General features: G+C 45.8%; 2 protein-coding genes across 2 annotated transcripts; one reads left to right on the top strand and one right to left on the bottom strand.

Moving 5' to 3' along the window:
• The first annotated feature begins 1,972 nt into the window (after positions 1-1,972).
• NELFCD (negative elongation factor complex member C/D) lies at positions 1,973-11,187 on the top strand. Its single transcript, XM_005489052.4, has 15 exons — positions 1,973-2,140; positions 2,578-2,693; positions 2,858-2,967; positions 3,750-3,859; positions 4,162-4,269; positions 4,835-4,987; positions 5,734-5,864; positions 6,942-7,107; positions 7,757-7,891; positions 8,282-8,421; positions 8,600-8,714; positions 9,013-9,108; positions 9,284-9,424; positions 9,757-9,886; positions 10,290-11,187. Exons 1-15 carry the CDS (start codon positions 1,988-1,990, stop codon positions 10,322-10,324), a joined length of 1,839 nt encoding a protein of 612 aa, XP_005489109.2. The 5' UTR covers positions 1,973-1,987; the 3' UTR covers positions 10,325-11,187.
• A 706-nt stretch (positions 11,188-11,893) lies between these two features.
• Positions 11,894-16,989, bottom strand: CTSZ (cathepsin Z). Its single transcript, XM_005489054.4, has 6 exons — positions 16,700-16,989; positions 16,031-16,194; positions 14,255-14,434; positions 13,532-13,682; positions 13,184-13,346; positions 11,894-12,735 (listed from the first exon to the last, which is right to left on the bottom strand). Exons 1-6 carry the CDS (start codon positions 16,834-16,836, stop codon positions 12,622-12,624), a joined length of 909 nt encoding a protein of 302 aa, XP_005489111.1. The 5' UTR covers positions 16,837-16,989; the 3' UTR covers positions 11,894-12,621.

Genomic DNA, 16,989 nt, shown 5'->3' with positions numbered 1-16,989 from the left:
GAGATGCACAGCAAATTTTGGTTGTAGGAAGGAGGATTCTCCTACCTACATAAAAATTCTTATACAAAGTGTATTTAGTTGAACTTTCTGTAAAGAACCAGGATCTCCTCCAAAGCTTCATGAAGTCTCAGACTTGTGGTTTTCCCATTCAGTTTCATTGGAATGTTTAGTTCTGGGCTCACTTTTCCTCCAATTTGAAGTTTTTATGAGCCTCCTGTTAAGGTATGATAATGGTTACTCTGAGATCACCTCCAGAGAATTTTTCTTACACCTAAAAGCTGATACAGGAGGTGTAGAGATGTTTCTTATGAGACTCTCAGTACCTTTTCTTTCTTGGTTTGGGATGGATTAAATTCAGATCTGGTACTTTCTTAGGAAGCTCTGACTGGTTAATCACTCTGTTCCAAGTTCACTATTATTTCTCACATCTATGGGATGGAAATTGCCTCCTAACCAAATGGAGATGAGCCAAACACTTTTTCTCAAGGATATTTCCATTGGCTCCCAGCCTCAGCTTGTCACTTCACTCCCAGTTCGTCCCTCACAAAAAGCGCCCACAGGCACCGGGGTGCCCTCACCGTCCCCCTGCCTGCAGTGGAAAACGTGGAAAACCTGCCCCTTGTGGCTCTGCCTCAATCCGTGTCGTTTATCCTGAAAAAGTCTTTTTTCCTTTCTGCTGGCAGAGCAAAAAGACTCGAATGTTTCTCTCCTGACTGTCGGAGCAGCGTTCCAGGAAAAGCTGCTTCACCACTGTAGGGCAGCACAGGACAGCACAACTCTGCTGTGCTGCAGCTCAGGTGCTGGCTACACTCTCTGTACTGAGCTTTGAAGTGCAGCAAATCCCTTGATTAGCACAGCAACCACATTTGAACAAGGATTTTGTCTCTTGGAGATCCTATAACTTATTTCTGAACAGGGTTTTTTTTGGCCTTTCTTACCTAGCAATGCTCGGAAGACAATGTAATTTCTTTTAACTATTTTCCAGTTAGAAACAGAATGAAAATAAAGGACCTTTTAAATAATTAATCAGCAAAACTCCTGGTTGGCCTCCAAATCCCAGAACACACCCTCCCCTTTCTCACAGTGAAACTCTTATAGAGCTAAAGAATGGGAGTGGATCTGAAGAGGGACAAAGGGATTGTTTCTGACATGGTCTCACTAATGCCTCTCCTTGCTGAGGCCTGGTTATGTGATCAGTTTTCACTGTAGACTTGTCCCCTGTTCATCTCATTCCCTGGGGTCCCTCCCTTCCTTGGGGACCCTCTTGACCCATTATCTTTGCTCAGCATCCCCAGGAAGGTTCCAGGGTGAGCACAGCCAGTGCTCTGGGATCCAGTTTTGAGGATGGGGAGCAAATCCTGCACCCCAGGCTGCCCTGCCTGCTCACAGAGCCGCCCCAGGACAGGGGACGTGGCTCCCACAGCACCTCTCCTCTGCCCAGAGATGCCCACTTTCATCCTCCAAAGTTACCCCTATTTTTTGTTTGTTTGTTTGGGGAGGTTTTTTTGTTTGTTTTCCTACTTGTTAGTTTTTCTATTCCACCCTAACATCATTCCTATCAACTTGCTGTTGTTCAGCGTCCCCCTCATGCTTCCATGGGAAGGAAGGAGGGAATTGCTTTTGTCCAGCTGCAGCCAGAAAAGGAACACATCCCTTGGAGAACATATCCCAGGGAGAACACATCCCTTGGAGAACATATCCTTTGGGGCAACACATCCCATGGAGAACATAAGCCATGGAGAACACATCCCATGGACAACACGTCCAATGGAGAACACACCCCTTGGAGCAACGCATCCTTTTCTTTCCTCTTCCCTTGCAATTCCCGTGCGATTGCTGCTGCGCTACGAGGCTTTGCAGGGCAATTTGGTTTTACATTTCTCGGTTTGTTTTACATTTCCACTGGTTTTTTCCCCCTGAGGGGTGTGTGCCCGCTGCCCGCCTCCCCTCAGAGCCCGCCCGCCCTCAGGGCCCCTCAGCGGCCGCCATGCCGGGCTCCCGCCCCGCCCCCGCCGCCGCCATTCCGCGGCGCTCCGCCCGTTCCGGCGGCCGGGCGGGGAGGCCGGCAGGAGCCATGGAGGACGCCGATTACTTCGAGGGCAGCGCGGCCGAGTGGGGCAGCGAGGCGGACGGGGGCGCGGTGAGCGCCGGGGGGAGCGGGGCCAGGGATGACCGCAGCCCCAGGCGTGTCCCGGAGCAACCCCTGGGCACGGGCTCCGAGCGTTCCCCTGGGTCCGGAGCATCCTCCGGGACAGCCCTGGAGTATTCCCCGGCAGGGACCCGGAGCGACCCCCGGGCCCTCCCGTTCCCCTCGGGCGCTCCGGGCTGAGGCGATAGCGCCGGGTATGAGGGCCGGGGGCCGGGGCTGTGCGGGGCCGGGGTCCCGGGGTAAACAGGGAAAGCGGTGCGGGGTTTTTGTGCTTTCTCCGTTAATAATCGCTGCCTGTCGGGGTGCGGGTCCATTGCGGTGCTGAGCCCAGGTGTGTGTGCTGCTGTGGGCACAAAGCCTGAATACTGACTATGGGAGCGTGGGGGGAGATGGGACAGGGAGGCTGACCTGACTGTGCTTGTGAACAGCAAGATGATGAGGATGGGGAGGGAGAAGATGATGCCGAAGTTCAGCAGGAGTGCCTGAAGAAATTTTCAACGCCTGATTATATAATGGAACCGTCTATATTTAACACGTTAAAGAGGTGAGTGTGACCTGATGTGTGTTATGGTGTGTTGGAGGTGTCACTTCGTATGGAAATGTGTGCAAATGTATAAATGGTGCTGTTGTTTTCCCTTTAAATTTAGACTTCTATTTATTTTTGGCTTTAATATGACTCACATAGTTCTTTTGTAATTCTTTCATCAGATATTTCCAAGCAGGAGGATCTCCAGAGAATGTTATTCAGCTCCTCTCTGAAAACTACACTGCAGTGGCACAGACTGTCAATTTGCTGGCAGAGTGGCTCATTCAGACAGGTATGATACAAGATGCAGGGTGTTTTGGGTCCATATTCTGTCAGAAATGTCTGAATTTGTGGCAAATTTGTTCATACACAGGAAGTGGATTGTTATAAAGTTGTCGTCCTTTATGTGGCTAAATCCTTTATAATAATAGGTTTATTCCACTTGGAGAATAATGATGCAATATGTTGAGGAAAGGCCAACAAACTGTGTTATAAAAGGTTTTATAGTTGAAACAGCTGCATAAATTATAGCTTCTTTTTAATTTCATTCAAAGGGCAAGGGTGCTGTTGTATAGGCAGTATAAGGAGTGTTTTTATCCTGTAATGGAATTAATTATGTAATCCTTATTACATTACCAGAATGATTGTACTCTGATTTCAGAAATGTAGAACTACTTATTGCTATTTGTATGTTATTTTGTAGAATACTATCAAAGCTACTGATAACCAATGTTTAAAAGGATGAACTTCAGTGTGTAGTAATGTGGATTTGTGCCTTCGCCCTGCTAATCCCTCTTGTAGTTAAGACACTCCTGCATTTGTGTGTCTGACTGGGAGAGAAAGAGGAACCTTGTGACCTGAGATCCAAAACAGTTCAGTATTTAGGGAAAAGGTGGAAAATCTGTAAATCTGTATCAGTGTGGCTCAGTAGCAGAACTGATGCCTCTCCTCTCATCTTCTCTGTGCTGATAAATTTTGGAGTCGTGTCTGTTCTCATTGGAAAATGTGGGATGCTGCTGCTGTGTTCCACTGGACTGCATTGCATCTGCTGAGTGTTTTGTTCCTTCTGTGCAGGTGTGGAGCCAATGCAGGTACAGGAGACGGTGGAGAACCACTTGAAGAGTTTGCTGATCAAGCACTTCGACCCTCGGAAGGCAGATTCCATCTTCACCGAGGAGGGAGAGGTGTGCATGCAGCCCCTGTTCCTGTCCCTGCGCGGATCCTTCCTGCACACCTTCATCCCATGGAGTGCTGAAGGGAAGGGAAAGGGAATCTTCAAAGCTCTTTGGCTGAGGAACAACTGGTTTCACAAAGCCAGCTCTGTCTGACTGGAGTCCTCAGAGGTTTAGAGAGCTTGGAAATTTGGAATGCATCCTCCTTTGTAATAAAGCTCTGTAGAACAACTCACAGGAGTGCTGAGAGGTAAAAGCCTTGCTTTTGATGGTCCTGACAACAAGACATTCTTAAATCTCTTTCTTCTTTTCAGACTCCAGCCTGGCTTGAGCAAATGATAGCACATACCACGTGGAGAGACCTTTTTTACAAATTGGCAGAAGCCCATCCTGATTGTTTAATGCTTAATTTTACTGTGAAGGTACTATGCCTAAGTCTAATCAGTAAGAATAGCCAAATATCCATAGAGGGCTAATTGTTCTGGCATCAAATATTCGTTGTGGTCTTGCTTGTATCTTTTATGTATTCCTGCTAATACTAATTAGTAAAAGTACACCTTGGTGGGAGGACTTGTGCTACAAGTTGCAGTACATATAATTTCCCAGTTTGAAGTACTGCATTTTCAATTTTTGTTGAGGTGTGGGAGTCATCTTTTTTTTTTTCCCTTGTTTGTTTTCCTTTGATCTCTGTTTAAAAATTTTGGATTTCTGGTGCAGTGGAATATCTCAGCCAGTTTTGTATGTTTCTGTAACAAGAAAAGAATGTTATATTAAAAAGAATATGCTCTGCTACATTTTTTATTATTGTGCTTTGTTTTGCTGCACCTTTATTGGTTTTCTTTTCTGTAGACCACAATATAAATGTGAATTCCAGTCAGTGTATGCAGAAGTGGAACTTAGATTCTCTGTGTTCTTCTAGATTTGGTAGGATATCAGAAATAGAAATGTGAATAACACAAGATTTCTGTGATGTTTTTATTTCTATAGCTTATATCTGATGCTGGGTATCAAGGAGAAATAACGAGTGTTTCAACAGCATGTCAGCAACTAGAAGTATTTTCCAGAGTCCTGCGTACATCTCTGGCAACAATTTTAGATGGAGGAGAAGAAAACCTTGAGAAAAACCTCCCTGAGTTTGCTGTAAGTTTGGTTTTTTGGGATTTTCCCCCCCTTTTTTATGAGGAAAAAGAAGTGTTCTGCTTTCCAGTTAGGAGGTACAGATCACTGTGGGATTGTAGCAGCCAATCTTGATGTCCTACAAAACCTTATGAAGAGAAGGTGTGTCTGAGTTAAAACCCAGAAATTGGTGATTTTTGGTCATTCTGTGACCAAGAATTCTTTGGGTTGCTTATGTGACACTTCTTATATTTAGTAAATAGATTATAAAAAGGGGATAGAACCGTTGTCTTTCACATGTACTGCAAGATCTAAAGATCAGTATTGTCAGTCCCCTAGCAAATGAAAATAATTCTCTTATCATCCACATCAGTGTGAAAGTTGCTATTTGAATCAGCCCAGCATGAAACAGCACAATTATTGTCCTCTGACTTCAGAAACGTAGAACTACTCAAAAAATTATTTTCAGCTGGCCTTGAACTTCTCTTCGTATTTAAATACCGCAGAGAAAGTACTGAGCATAGGTAGAACAGATTTTCCTCTGAGTTTTGGAATTTGAGAAATGAAGTTCTCAATTCAGAAATCTCTTCTTGTGTGGTGTCAGTGCTTGTCTGTATTTTCCTCTTGGCGTTTGGGGTTTGGGCTTTGTTTGTGCTTTGGTTTTTTCCTTTGCAATTTTGCTGTTTGTTCCCCCCCCCCCCTTTGCAAGGACAGAAGGCCGCTGGGCTGTTTCCTTGCTGCCTGCTGAGGTTTGTGCTGTGCTTTCACAGAAGATGGTGTGCCATGGGGAGCACACGTACCTGTTTGCCCAGTCCATGATGTCCATCCTGGCGCAGGAGGAGCAGGGCGGCTCCGCCGTCCGGCGCATCGCGCAGGAGGTTCAGCGCTACGCCCACGAGAAGTGAGTGCCCCTGTGGGAGCGGGGAATGGAGCCCAGCACAGCCTGGGAGCCCTGCTGGCTTTTGCTCGGCCTTCAGCACCTTTCACCAGCAAAAGGAGAAGCTTTAGCTGCAACAGAGCAGTTCTTGTAGCAGGGCTTGAAGCTGTGGGACAGCAGAAAAATTCAGTGTCCTGTACCACAGAGAAAACCAAAGACTTGATGCTTCTGTCTTGCTGAGGGGGGCATATGTGGCCCGAAGTTTAGAGTCTGGCTAGCTGAGGGCGAAAGGCCGACGCCCCTCTGCAATTCCTGGCCAGCTCCCTTCGGCGTCTGAGGGCCTCGGGCTGTGCTGGCTGCGGACTGGCTCACACCGCTGGTATTGGAGAGGAACGGAGCTGACCATTTCCCGGGGGTTAAACATCGGTTTATTGAAGGTGTTGCGGGATCCAATCGCGCAGAAACTAACTGGGAAAAAGTTTTTTCATAGGGGGTGAAAACAGGATTATAAAGGAGGGGGGTGGGTACAGGCGGAACCAATCGGGAAAGGTGAGGGGATGAACTTCACAGAACTGACACTCCATGGAGACCAATAATCAAAAGGTAAAGGAGGTGTCCTGGGACCCCAGCCAGCCACCATCTCCAGAGAGGAGAAGGTTCTCGAAACCTGGGAGGAGGAAGGGAGTGATTGACTGGACCCAGGGAGGAAACCACTTTCACTTATAAGGGAAACCAGGGGAGGAGCAATTACATATCGGCAACTATGAATAGCAGTTGCTATAGCAACTTAGCTGACAGGCTAGCAGTGGCGGGAAAAACTGGGGGAACGAAACCATTTTACACATAATAGGGGAGAACAATACATAAATTGGGGGAATAACACAAGAAACTTAACAACACACTACCACACTGTCTATTAAGAAATATATTTTTATTTTTCTGTTAACTTTTTGGAAATGAACAAGGCAAACACAGGCCTGTTTCTGTAATTACCCCAAGGCATTACATCCCATAGAATATGCCCTGTTGACTCAGTGAGACTTCACCTGAAATGTCTGAATTAAGAAAATAAGTGGCTGTGTGTGTTTGCTCTGCCTGCAGAGGCCACGATGCCAGCCAGATCACCTTAGCACTGGGTACTGCAGCCTCCTACCCCAGAGCTTGCCAGGCTCTGGGGGCAATGCTGTCCAAAGGAGCTCTGAATCCAGCAGATATCACTGTCCTCTTCAAAATGTTTACAAGCATGGACCCACCTCCAGTAGAACTGGTCAGTATTCACCTGTTTGTAACCTCTGAAACTTATTTCTGTTACAGAAGCACTCAGAAATGGGGGGCCTTGTGCTTAAGTGTTGTATGGACACAAAAATTAAATTAGCACTCACTTGTCCCTCTGTAATTGTAAGTAAGTGAATTGTAAAGTGAAGCTGTTACTTGCATTCTGGTTTGCATCAGCTTCATGATACTTTTGTTGGGTTTTTTTAATTATTCCAAGTTGTGTTTTTACATGTAACTAAATTAAAGAACTTTTCCATAGGAGATAAAGGTGGCGAGGAATTAATTCCTTAAACAAACAAAAGAAAGAATCAGGAAAAAAATCCCTGCCCACTTTAGCAGTTTGTTATAAACAGGCCTAAATGATACATTTCACATTTCTCACTGCATTGTTCTAACGTGGGTTTCGGTAAGAAAAAGTGAGATTTTGATTCTTTAGAAATATGGTCTGTAACTGATTCCTTTTTTTTCCCTTTTTTTCTTTCAAAAGTCTGTGTCTCTTCAGAAAACTGTTTAATTTAATTTTACTTTTAAAGGAAAATGTGTTTCTCTTGTTCTGTGAAGGTATAACAAATGCAAAAACTCCGTTCTTAGTCACCTGTCGTGATTCTCAGGCTCTGATAAAATGTTCTTTCTCCTCACAGATTCGAGTGCCTGCATTTCTGGACCTCTTCATGCAGTCCTTGTTTAAACCAGGTGCTAAGATCAACCAGGACCACAAACATAAATATATCCACATACTGGCATATGCAGCTAGTGTTGTAGAGATGTGGAAAAAGGTAATGTTCTCTTCTGTGAATAATATTCTTTTTTACCTGCAGCAGCCTGCTTCTGCTGAAGAATATGTATGGTTGTGAAGTCACTCAGTTTAAAATAATGCATTCAGCTTAGTTTAATTATTTTAATATTAAATGCTTCTGCCTTCAGCTGAGGTGATTAAAAAGTGTAGATCCTGATGATCAAACAGAAGTCTGAGTGCACTGAGAATTAAATAAAGCAAACATCCCTGTACTTCAGCTCACTCATAATTAATTCTTCTGAAACTTGCATGTGAGTCTGAATTTTGAGACACAGGTGCAATCCTAGGCTTATTGCAGGTCAAGCTCCTTTCCTTAAATAACCAAAGACATCTGCAACTTTTGCATTCCAATTTTGCAATCATTTTACAGAACAAGAGAGTCAGCATCAACAAGGATGAACTCAAGTCAACCTCAAAAGCCATTGAGACTGTTCACAATCTGTGTTGCAATGAGAACAAAGGGGCATCCGAGCTGGTTGCAGAGCTGAGCACTCTCTATCAGTGCATCAGGTGAGCAGGGAATCTCTCATGACTCATAACTCCTGTCTTTCACACACACCTTGTCCTCCTTGGGAGGCAGAACATGCTTTTCTGTGCCCCTGGAGAGTGATGGCAGATTACTTTGGGTTCCTAATACAACTTCCATTTCTTTTCCATGCTGCTGTGCTAAGGTGATGTCTCTCTGCAGGTTCCCAGTGGTGGCCATGGGGGTGTTGAAGTGGGTGGACTGGACAGTGTCAGAGCCACGGTACTTCCAGCTGCAGACTGATCACACCCCAGTTCACCTGGCCCTGCTGGATGAGGTAAGAGTGTCTGGAAACTGCTGAGAGCAGGAGCAGCTCTGCTTCTCGTGTAACACTGAGTGCCTGGCATTTGCAGTAAGGCAGTAAATATGCAGAGATGAATCTATCCAGAGTAAATTGGCTGGTTTTGTCAGCTCAGCATTATTTACGCCAGGAAAACTTGGGCATTACAGAAAGAAATGATGGGATGCTTTTCTAAATGAATTTCTGTCTGGCTCTGAACATTAATGTAAACTTGTCTGGTGCATTGTGTTTTAAATGCAATTCTGAGGATCTCGCTTTGCTGTGTTGTTTGCAGATCAGTACATGCCATCAGCTGCTTCATCCCCAAGTTCTGCAACTTCTTGTCAAGCTCTTTGAAACAGAGCATTCTCAGCTGGATGTGATGGAGCAGGTGATACTCAGAGGATTCAGGTTTTTGTTACTTCACATCTGTCACCCCTTGTGCTCTCACAGCAGGGTTAATGTAGAAGTGGTTAAAATGTGGCACAGCAGATATTGAATGAATAAAAATAGCACACTCTGAGGGCAAGTTCTGAAGTGTTGGCTCTCCCCTCCCTTCCCCTCAGCTGGAGCTGAAGAAGACGCTCCTGGACAGGATGGTTCACTCGCTGAGCCGGGGCTACGTCCTGCCCGTCGTCAGCTACATCCGCAAGTGCCTGGAGAAGCTGGACACTGACATCTCCCTCATCAGATACTTTGTGACAGAGGTCAGCAGCAAAAACTGTTTACTGAAGGCTAGAGATCAAGTTTAAATCAGATCCATGTGTTTTGGAGATTGAGAAATACTTCAGGTTCAGGTCAGAGTCTGAGCAATGTCTCAGTGCTCACCAGGATGGGATTTGGTTCCTACTGCTCCTGACTTCTGGAAGTAACAAGGTACTCACAGAGCACCTGAGAGTTCATAACTAATTACTTGCACTTGAGACCTCTTGTTCTCCATCCAACTGCTTGTATGCTTCCAAGACTGGTGTATGAATTAAATGTTGTCCCTCCTCCCCCTGTAAGTGCAAGAATCATCAGTTTTTGTCTGCTCTTTCAGGTGCTCGATGTGATTGCTCCTCCATATACCTCAGACTTTGTACAGCTTTTTCTTCCAATCTTGGAGAATGAAAGCATTGCAGGCACTATAAAAACAGAAGGTGAACATGATCCTGTCACAGAGTTCATAGGTAAGTCATGTTTATCCCTTCCATACCTGCTTCCATTTGTCTGTTATATCTTGCAAATAATGTTGAGGAGGAAGATTGCTAAATACAGGAATGCCTGCCAGCTGTTTTCACAGACAACTTCCCTTTTAGGGGCCTGTGTTTAGCAATTTCCCTGTGATCAAGAATCTGTGGGTAGTAGTGGGGAAAGTGAAGATAAATACTGCTTTTTGGGAACTATCACTGCAGCAAGGAAAGGAAGGAAGGAAAGTTGTCTGTCATAATGTGATACTCCATCCTAAACCAGAAACATCTGTCCAGACTCTAAAAGCCTAATTATCTACATAATGCAGCAATCCATATGCAAATATATAAATCAGAATCATTGTAATGTACTGAACAGTGTCTTTTTTTCTCTCCTTTTAAGCTCATTGCAAATCTAACTTTATTATGATGAACTAAGCAGTGGAAAACATCAAGAATGCAACCAGAGCTCGTGATCACTGCTGTGCCGTGCTCCACCTGTGAAGTTCTAAAACTGGGGAAAAAAACCCAACAAAACCAACAAACCTAAAACAAGGAGGAAAAGGCTGAAGGGCATTTGCTTGACTTGCATGGTGACCCTGAAATTCTGTTTGTGTTTCATATCAGAGAACTGTCAATGTCATCTGGAAAATGGAATGATACCAAAGGTCTTTCTGTTGTTACACAAATCAGTATAAATCTGTGTTCTGAAGAGGATAGATAGCAAGAAACAGATTTATTTGGAAGAACTTGCAGAATTTGTCACTGATTGTGTAATAAACAAAATATGAAGAAAGGGTAAGGTAATTCCTGCTAAAAACACTTTGCAGATAGTTCTCTGAATAGGTCCTGAATGCTCTAGGCTTTGATATTGCAAGTTGTAAAAAATAGGAATTTGTGGATTTGCTCTGTGCCTGCAGCACAGAAGCCCTAATGTCTGTCCCTCCCTTTTGCATTATATTAGAATTTTAAATGTCCTACATGAAAACAAAAATGTGTTTTGTGTAACACAAGAGGAGTTGCAACAGGCAAGGTTATTTTGTATTAAGAGAGGAATTCTGTGTGAGTGTGTTACCTTTCAGAATCTATTTCTTGCTAAATAGATGCAGCAGATGTTACTGGTAAGTTTCATTACCGTGTCATTACTGTCCCAAACTATGAAACACGTGCCCAAAATTCATTACTGCTTGTTGTGGCTTTGTTTTTATACTGATCTCTACTCTGTCCTGGCTGATGCCAAACTGTGGGAGAACAGCCAACAATATAATTTACCTTTAAATAAAGGTGTTTGTTCTTTTGCAGAGATGTCTTTCAGTTTCATCATGACTCGTTCTCTCTGTTCATTGGACTGGATTCCTCTTTACACCACTCACTTTTAAACAAACTAATTTTCTTGAACAAACAAGCACATTTTGCTCCTCCAAGCACATCTGCTTTCTGAAGAAGGTGCTTTCTAAAAGACACTGAAACTCTAAGTCCAGATGAATGTAAATTTAAAAAGCAAATCACCTGAAAAGGGCAAAAGGTGCTTCTCTAGAGGCTGTTTTGAATTTCCTTGCTTATCTTTGAATAAAAGATTTACTGTTATTCTAGCTAACTAACTCTCACCATTTAAAATTTGCATGTGACCTAGTTTCTGTAGTTTAAGTAAACTGTTGAATTAGCAGCAGAAATTATTCACCTTCTAGAGAATAAATTTAGGATCCAGCCCTGTACAAGCTCTTGCTGATAATCAAGAGCAGTTGCTGTGTGTCCATGCAGCTTTACCAGCAGTTTAAACAAGGTTTATTTTTACTTTCCTGTGTTCTGCTTGGTATCACTTCCTCTAAACAGTTCCTCTGTAGCTGATTTGTAACTTGTTAAACCCTTTGTGAAGCTGTGATCAGTTCTGTCCCACAATCCTGTTCTTACCCAGCTGCTGTTTGAACCAGCAGCACTGCTGTCTAAAATTGCTCATCAGGCAGATAGAGACAACCACACACCTGCATTAATAAACACCCAGTCATGTAAGAGAAAAAGTTTGTTTATTAAATCAGTTAGCAATGTCAGGCAGTAACAGCTGATATGGCACTGATTTGTAATATTAGTGAGTAGTTCAGGGTTATGGTAATTTATCTTTTGCCTCTTTAGGAGAAAAAAGGCATAATCACATATTAAAGCAAGAAATTTGAGCAAAGACAAGGCTAATCAAGTAAGAAGTGTTTAGACTGTCTTTTGGTTAAAGTAATTCCCATTATATAATTTTGGTGGATAAAAGCAACTTCATCATTTAACAATTCCAACACCACTGTTTCACCAGGAGGTCAAGCAAACAAGGCTTAATATTTTTGATTTATCATGTCCAGACTTATCATGGCTTTTGCATCATTGCAACATATTTGGTCAGTACTGTCACAGAATTTAAAAGAAGCTCTAGACCCAAATATTGAGTACACTTTTCCAGTACATCTACATGATTTATATTTAAAAAAATAGATATTTACATGCACAGGTTCTGTGATTCAATCAGTGTGATTTTAATACTGTGCATCAAGGTAGACAACTCCTTCATGGGTGAATACTTCAAAGTGTAAATAAAATTAGGGCAGTTCTGTATTTTTTGAAGGCATTGTGTGTTGCATCTGCTCTAATTTTTCAGAACTGTGAAGGAGGCTTGGGCTATTATTCTTTAAACAAGAGGAGGTTGTGCTGGGAAGCTTCCAAAGTACCCAAAGACAAAGCTGTACCATGTAGAATCAAGGCAGTATGGGATCTCCATATGCACAGTCCTCTTCAATAGCCAGATTGTAGTCTGCTCCTCTTCCACCCTTGTAGGCACTGGTCACAATTCTCAGCCACCCTCTTTCACCCTGTAAAGGATTGAATTTGCATTGTAAATTAGGAAACAGCTGTAAAAATTGTATGTTGGTGAGCCTGTTCTGTCTGCCAAATATGAGTGGGGAGGTGAATGGAGAATTCACTGAAGCTGTGGGGCAGCCCTGGAGCCATGGGGCAAATTCACCCTACCTGGGTGAATTCACATCCCACTCACCCAGTCCAGGTCCATGACTGCATTTTTGCCTACAACTCACAGCAATTTCCAGTTGCCCATAACAGGAGCTGCACATCCTTGAAAGGTAGAATTTGGAATAGAGCTGAAAATTACTCAAATAACTTCCAAACATCCTTGCCTTCAGATTGGCTGGGTGTCATTTTATAACTGGCAGTCTAGTTCAAAGCAAGTTTCAGTTTTATATCCACAAGTGACAAACCCCCCTGTCCCTCCCAAGCCCAAAGAGTGTTGCTGTGCCTCCTTACCCAGGGCTCACCCCAGGAGTTCCGAACGATCCAATATTCTGTGCCGTTCTCCACGCCCCAGCCAGCCACAGACACGATGTGATTCACTGTGGCTGAGGGGTTGTACTCTGTGTACAGCCCCCCTGTGTAGGCATCCAGCTTTTCTGTAGCCATGATGCCACAGCTGCAAGAAAACAGAGAGAGGAGGTTTCATACAACGGGATCAGGGCTAAAAACCAACTGGGTTTCTTGTATTTTGTATTCTGATCTCAGTTTATATACAAACTAGAGTCTGCATGCTAGAACAGCTGCTGACACGTGCTAGAGTGAAAATGTACACAGAGTTTCATGTATCTTTGGTTTTTTTACCTAATTGGTCCATTAGTGTAGATTTCTGCCATCATTTTTTCTCTTCCACTGACAGACCCATAGTCAGCAACTTTCCAGAGAGTGTAGTTCTTGATCACATGGCATTCTCCAAAAGTGACACAAGTTCCACACTGGTTGAACTTCTTACACTCTGCAAAACAGAGGTGAGATTATCCCTGGAGGTAATCTGCAGGATTTTTCTTTTCTTTAAGTGAAGGGATTGTAGGACACTGAGCTTTTATAATACAATTGAGGCAAATATTAATAACTTCAGAGTAATTATTAATACATATTCTCTCTGGTGTACTCAATTATTTTCTGGAAACCACATTTAAAGTCCCTGTTATCACTACTTACTGCTCTTTACTTCACAGGTATAAATACTTTGTTGAGGACATAGAGAAACCATTCCAGTCATACATGACCAAAGGTTAAGTTTCTCCTTTGTTCAGCTTGAGGTGACACTTGTAAATATTTCAGTACATTAGAGGTTGTGTGTCGCAGATTTAAGAGATTAAGTTAAAACAATTCAGCTGTGCAAACTTGCCTGAGCACGATTTAGTGCTACACTGTCTGGAGCAGGAGACACACACAGGCCCGTAATGAAAACCTGCTCTGTCAGTCAAACAGCAGGAACCAGTACTCTGAAAACCCAAAGCAGTTTTTTTTAAATACACTGCTAAAGCTGGGAAGAAACCCTAGAGCAAAGCAGAGGCACCCTACTTTGGTCCTTGGCCTGGTAGTTGTTGCAGGTCTCGTCGGGGATGCCGTGGTCGTGCGCGTACCTCCAGACCCCCGAGTGGTCCCCGCCCTCACAGGAGCCAGCATCAGCACAGTCGATGACATTCTGCACAGACAGGTAGGCAGAGGGCCAGGCCCCTTTCCTCTTGATGTTGATTCGGTCTGGAAGGACAAGAAACTGGGGTTTGCTGTGGAATTCCTGGGTGGCTGCACATTGCAGCTGCTTTTGAAACTGTCTCCTCTCCGTTGAACCTGCGCTGGCTGCAGACAGCAGCACTTGTGGTTGGAAAGGCTCTGCTGTCTGCAGAGAGGAACACAGCCTGACCTAATTCAAACCAGAGGCTGAGCTATTGCTGTGGGTTTCCATTAGGAGGGGTTTTTCCATTAAAATCTCAGCAAAAACATGGAGATGAGGAAGATCTGTCTAAGGCCTTGAAGAGCCCTAAACGTCTTTTAACTCAAGACACAGCTTCTGAAAACTTCCAGATCTGTTTCCTGACTTTGACAGTGAAGACTTTTCAAATACACATCTAAAAACAGCTCTGAGCATCATCTTTTAGAGGAGCAGAGATTTATGTATAAGCCCATGCATAAACATAAGCCCATGGCGCCCAGGCTGCTGGCTCTGGGAGACAGTCTAAATGCAGGAGAAAGCTTTCAGAGTTATCTCCTTGCTGTTACACCAGCATCTCACTGTTATCCTGCCATCTCAGACAGGCACCACCACCCTGCTGCCTTCTTTTGTCAGAAACAAGAAGCTTACTTGGCGGAAAAGCTTCCTGATGAGTATTTATAAACTGCTTTTCTGCATTAACAGTCTTAACTGATGCCACTGTAGTTACTTTAAATCCTATTAGGACCAACAGCATTCAAATAAACTTGACAGAACAGGGAGCTATCATCCCAGCCTAATCTTCCTGCAAGCTGCTGTATTTTACTGTCCCAGTACTCCATCCTGGCAGGTGTCACACCTGCCCACATCCTTGTATGCTGCACGATTCCTGCTGTCTGCTCGCACCTGTATTATCTGCCCCCTTCTCCCCAGTTTGCTGTTTCTCCTTCACAGGTAATTTTCCTACAGCCTCCCTGTGCAAGTGGTGCTTCTCCACCTCAAAGCTGTTGCATGCAAATCATGTATTCTCTCTAGAGCTACTACTTCTCCATCTGTAGCAAACCACTACTTCCCCTTGACTAAGAAAAAGGCTGAAATCAGATTTTGTGTCTGCTGTGGGGGTCACTTCATGCAATGACAGGGCTCCTGTAGCAAATATCCCACAAGAGGCATCTTGTTCCATTTCCTCATTGCCAGCACGGCTGGAGAGCCCCTGCTGTAGTGAGGTACCAGAAGGGAGAAGGAGGCCTGACAACTCTTTTGCATCTGCTGCCATCACCACACCTCTGAGGGGAGGGCAGAAACTCCAGCTCTTACCCCAGGACCAAAAGAGCAGTCTGGGAGGAGCTATGGCCACATTCCTTCTGCAAACAGGTTTTTAACCACACACCAGCGTTCCCCCCTTGCTGCCTTTGGATGAGGGGGACACAGCCTCGCTCTGGCTGCTTTTCCTATTGAAACCAACCCTCCTTGCCTTCAGCTTGGGCATTGCCACTGTTGTGGTGTATTCACAAGCACCTCAGCCTCGGTTTTGCTGTGTTAGTCGCTGCAGTGATTTAGCACCTTACACCAGCTGTCAGTACCCTGAATCTGAACTCCCTTTGCTTCCCAAACACTCCCGATTGCAGCGGGGAGCCCGGGGGTACCTGCCAAGGCGCTGGTGCTGCCGTGGGCCCAGCAGGAGCCGCAGTACTGCGGGATGTGCTGGTTCCGAGTGGTGCTGGCGTAGTTCACCCCGTTCACGTTCCGCCAGTCCCAGCTCTGCGGCAGCGCCGACACGTCCAGGTACTCGTGCGGGCGGGGGTAGGTCCTGGGGAAGGGGGAACGGGACGGGGAGGGAGCGCCGGCATCCGCCGGAGCAGGACGGCCGGGTGTTATTTAAAACAAAACAAAAACCAAACAAACAAACAAACAAAAAACCCAAAAATCAAACCCCACGGATTTCACCGAGTTTCATAACGAGCCCGCGAGTGCCCGCCGGCGTCACGTGACCGATCCGGCCCCGCGGTCTCGTGACCGCCCCCCCCCCCCCCCCCCCTCGGCCCATCCCGGACCCCAGAGCGGCCCCGGGCACCCCCGAACACCCCGGGCACCCCCGAAATCCTCAGGGAACGCCTGAAATCCCCGAACCCCTCGGGCTCCCCCAGACCCCCCCGGACACCCTCGAAGCCCCCCGGGAACCCCTGAAATCCCCCGGACCTCTCCGGGCACCCCCGAAATCCCCGAACCCCCTCAGGACCCGGCTGTGCCCGCCCAGCCCTCCCCATGGCTCCTCTCGGCCGTGCCACCCGTGAGGGGCCGGGGGCGAAGCGCACCTGAGGCCGGGCGCCCTGCGCGGGGCCGGGCGGTAGCAGTGCTGCCCCTCCCTGAAGTGGAGCCCGGCGCGGGCGGGCGGGCAGAGGCAGCCGCAGAGCAGCAGGAGCGCGGTGAGGGCCGGCAGCGGCGGGGCCATGCTGGGACAGCGGCGGCTGCCGGGCTGCGGCCGCGCCGGGGTTTGAGGGCGGAGGGGAGGAGCGGAGGCACGGGCGGGGCCGGGCCGGGCTCACCTGCGGCGGGCGGGGACAGCGGGCCGGCCCTCGCCCTCCTCGGTGCCGCCTCAGCGTGT

The sequence above is a fragment of the Zonotrichia albicollis genome, chromosome 17, assembly GCF_047830755.1.
Source record: "Zonotrichia albicollis isolate bZonAlb1 chromosome 17, bZonAlb1.hap1, whole genome shotgun sequence".
NCBI classification, from domain to species: Eukaryota; Metazoa; Chordata; class Aves; order Passeriformes; family Passerellidae; genus Zonotrichia; species Zonotrichia albicollis.
Note: the sequence above shows the minus strand (reverse complement) of the source record. Positions and strands in the feature narration are given on the sequence as shown.